Here is a 3,404-nt window from a genome sequence, read left to right as displayed (position 1 = left end):
GATTGTGGTGCCACTCATTCTTTTGTTTCTCTTGATTGTGTTAGACGTTTAGGACTACATGTATCTCGTTTACAGTATGAGTTGATTGTGAATACCCCAACTAGTGATTCTGTTGATACCTCTAGTGTTTGTCTTGACATTTCTATCCATGTATGTGGAAGGGACTTTCGAGTTGACTTAGTGTGTCTACCTTTGCGTCTGGTTGATGTGATTCTTGGTATGGATTGGCTATCTGCCAACCGTGTCCGCGTAGATTTTTTTAGTAAAACCATTGAATTCATGGAGTCAGAAGAGAGGGATAAGCCTAGCAATATATCCACCAACCAAGTGAAGGCACTCTTGAAAGAAGATGCCCAGTTATACATGATCCTTGCCTCATTGGAATTTGAAGAAAAAGTGGTAATACGAGATGTTCCTATTGTGTGTGATTTCCCTGAAGTATTCCCTGAAGATGTCACTAGTTTACCACCAGAGCGTGAAATTGAATTTAGCATTGACCTTGTACCAGGTACTGGACCCATATCCATGGCACCGTATAAGATGTCTCCCTTAGAATTGTCTGAGCTTAAGAAACAATTGGAAGAGCTTTTAGATAAACAATTTATAAGGCCTAGTGTTTCACCATGGGGTGCACCTGTGTTGTTGGTTAAGAAGAAGGATGGCTCTATGAGGTTATGCGTAGATTACCGTCGACTTAATAAAGTGACAATCAAGAATAAGTACCCGCTACCTAGGATAGATGACCTTATGGATCAATTGAGAGGGTCATGTGTGTTTAGTAAGATCGATCTGAGGTCAGGTTACCATCAGATCCGCGTGAAACCTTCTGATACTCCTAAGACCGCCTTTAGGACCCGTTATGGCCATTACGAGTATTTGGTTATGCCTTTCGGTGTTACTAATGCACCAGCAGTGTTTATGGATTACATGAATCGGATCTTTCATCCTTACCTCGACTCTTTTGTGGTTGTGTTTATAGATGATATCTTAGTGTACTCTAAGACTAAGGAAGAACATGGTGAACATCTAAGGATAGTCTTGAAAACCCTTAAGGAGAAACAATTATTTGCCAAGTTGTCTAAGTGTGAGTTTTGGTTAGAGGAAGTAAGTTTCCTAGGACATATAATTTCAAAAGGTGGAATAGCTGTTGATCCTACCAAAGTGGAGAGTGTCTTAGAATGGAAAGCACCTAAATCAGTGACTGAGATTAGGAGTTTCCTAGGATTGGCAGGTTATTATCGTAGGTTCATAGAAGGATTCTCCAGGTTGGCCTTACCTTTGACTAAGTTGACCCGAAAAGGGGAGTTGTTCGTGTGGGATACTCATTGTGAGAATAGTTTCCAAGAGCTTAAGAAACGATTGACCTCTGCACCAATCTTAGTATTACCTGACCTGAGTGAACCTTTTGTAGTATATTGTGATGCGTGTGGTTCCGGATTAGGTGGAGTACTTATGCAGGATGGAAAGGTAGTAGCATATGCTTCTAGGCAACTGAAGATTCATGAGAGAAACTACCCTACCCATGACCTAGAACTAGCAGCAGTTGTCTTTGTACTTAAGATGTGGAGACATTATTTATATGGATCTAGATTTGAGGTCTTTAGTGACCACAAGAGCCTTAAGTATCTTTTTGATCAGAAGGAGTTGAACATGAGACAACGTAGGTGGATGAAATTTCTTAAAGATTTTGATTTTGAGCTTAAATATCACCCTGGAAAGGCCAATGTAGTGGCTGATGCCTTGAGTAGGAAGACTTTGAGTGTGTCCGCCGTAATGGTTAAGCATAGTGAGTTGTTGGAACAATTTAGAGACCTTAGTTTAGTTTGTGAAGTGACACCAGAAAGTATTAAATTGGGAATGTTGAAGGTAACTAGTGGACTATTGGAAGAGATTGAAAAGAGTCAGAAGTTGGATTTGTATCTTTTAGATAAGTTACAGTCGATTGACCAAGGGAGAGAACCTGACTTTAAAATAGGTGTGGATGGAATTTTGAGATTTAAGGAGAGGATTTGTGTTCCCGATGTAGAGGAGTTAAGAAAGATGATCTTAGAGGAAGGACATAGGAGTTGTCTAAGTATTCACCCTGGAGCCACAAAGATGTATAAGGACCTCAAGAAGATATTTTGGTGGCCTAAAATGAAAAGAGATGTTGCTGAATTTGTGTATGCTTGTTTGACTTGCCAAAAATCTAAGGTAGAACATCAAAAACCTTCAGGTTTGATGCAACCTTTGAGCATTCCCGAATGGAAGTGGGATAGCATCTCTATGGACTTTGTTGTAGGCCTACCTCGAACTCCAAAAAGGTACGATAGCATTTGGGTCATTGTGGATAGATTAACTAAGTCTGCTCACTTTATTCCGATAAACATAACTTATTCTATGGAAAGGTTAGCTGAAATATATATAAAGGAAATTGTGAAGTTGCATGGAATCCCATCAAGTATAGTCTCGGACAGAGACCCTAGGTTTACCTCTAAGTTTTGGCAAGGTTTACAAAGCGCTTTAGGTACGAACCTTAGGATGAGTTCAGCATACCACCCACAAACAGATGGTCAGACTGAGCGAACCAATCAATCCCTAGAAGACTTGTTGAGAGCTTGTGTGTTGGAACAAAATGGAAGTTGGGATAGCTTTTTGCCACTTATAGAGTTTACCTATAACAATAGTTTCCACTCTAGCATTGGAATGGCCCCTTTTGAGGCGTTGTATGGGAGAAGATGTAGGACCCCTCTATGTTGGTTTGAGACGGGTGATAACCTTGTGTTAGGACCCGAGATTGTTCAACAGACTACTGACAAAGTAAAAATGATTCAGGAAAAGATGAGAGCATCTCAGAGTAGGCAAAAGAGTTACCATGATAAAAGAAGGAAAAACCTCGAATTTCAAGAAGGTGATCATGTATTTCTGAGAGTTACTCCAACAACTGGGGTTGGTCGGGCATTAAAAATGCGAAAGCTTACACCTCGGTTTATAGGACCTTACCAAATTCTCAAACGTGTCGGTAACGTAGCATATCAGATTGCGTTGCCTCCGTCTCTTTCTAATCTCCATAGTGTCTTTCATGTGTCTCAACTTCGTAAGTACATTTTTGATCCCTCACACGTGATTGAGTCAGACAAGGTCCAAATAAAAGAGAATCTAACTTTTGAGACCTTACCGCTACGGATTGAGGACCAAAAGTCCAAAGAATTAAGGGGCAAGACGATTCCATTGGTTAAGGTTGTCTGGGGAGGTGCTACTGGTGAAAGTGCTACGTGGGAGGTCGAAAGCCAGATGCGCGATTCTTACCCAGAACTGTTTTCGTCAGGTAAATTTCGAGGACGAAATTTTCTTCAACAGGGGGAGAAATGTAACACCCCAATTTCTCATTACCTTATTTTGAATAGTATAATGATACAATACTA

At 40.4% G+C, this 3,404-nt stretch overlaps 2 protein-coding genes across 2 annotated transcripts in view; both read left to right on the top strand.

Moving 5' to 3' along the window:
* LOC140919994 (uncharacterized) overlaps nucleotides 1–698 on the top strand; it is an 890-nt gene extending 192 nt beyond the window's left edge. The window contains exons 2-3 of the mRNA XM_073367291.1: nucleotides 76–641; nucleotides 683–698. Of these exons, the coding sequence (XP_073223392.1) occupies nucleotides 76–641; nucleotides 683–698 (582 nt within the window). The remainder of the gene's footprint in view (nucleotides 1–75; nucleotides 642–682) is intronic.
* Nucleotides 699–2,787: 2,089 nt separating this feature from the next.
* Nucleotides 2,788–3,404, top strand: part of LOC140919993 (uncharacterized) — a 12,413-nt gene continuing 11,796 nt past the window's right edge. The window contains exon 1 of the mRNA XM_073367290.1: nucleotides 2,788–3,307. Within this exon, the coding sequence (XP_073223391.1) occupies nucleotides 2,806–3,307 (502 nt within the window). The 5' untranslated portion in view covers nucleotides 2,788–2,805. The remainder of the gene's footprint in view (nucleotides 3,308–3,404) is intronic.

This window comes from Cicer arietinum, chromosome 4, assembly GCF_000331145.2.
Source record: "Cicer arietinum cultivar CDC Frontier isolate Library 1 chromosome 4, Cicar.CDCFrontier_v2.0, whole genome shotgun sequence".
NCBI lineage: Eukaryota > Viridiplantae > Streptophyta > Magnoliopsida > Fabales > Fabaceae > Cicer > Cicer arietinum.
The sequence above is the reverse complement of the archived record's forward strand: the minus strand, read 5'-3'. Positions and strand labels throughout refer to the sequence as shown.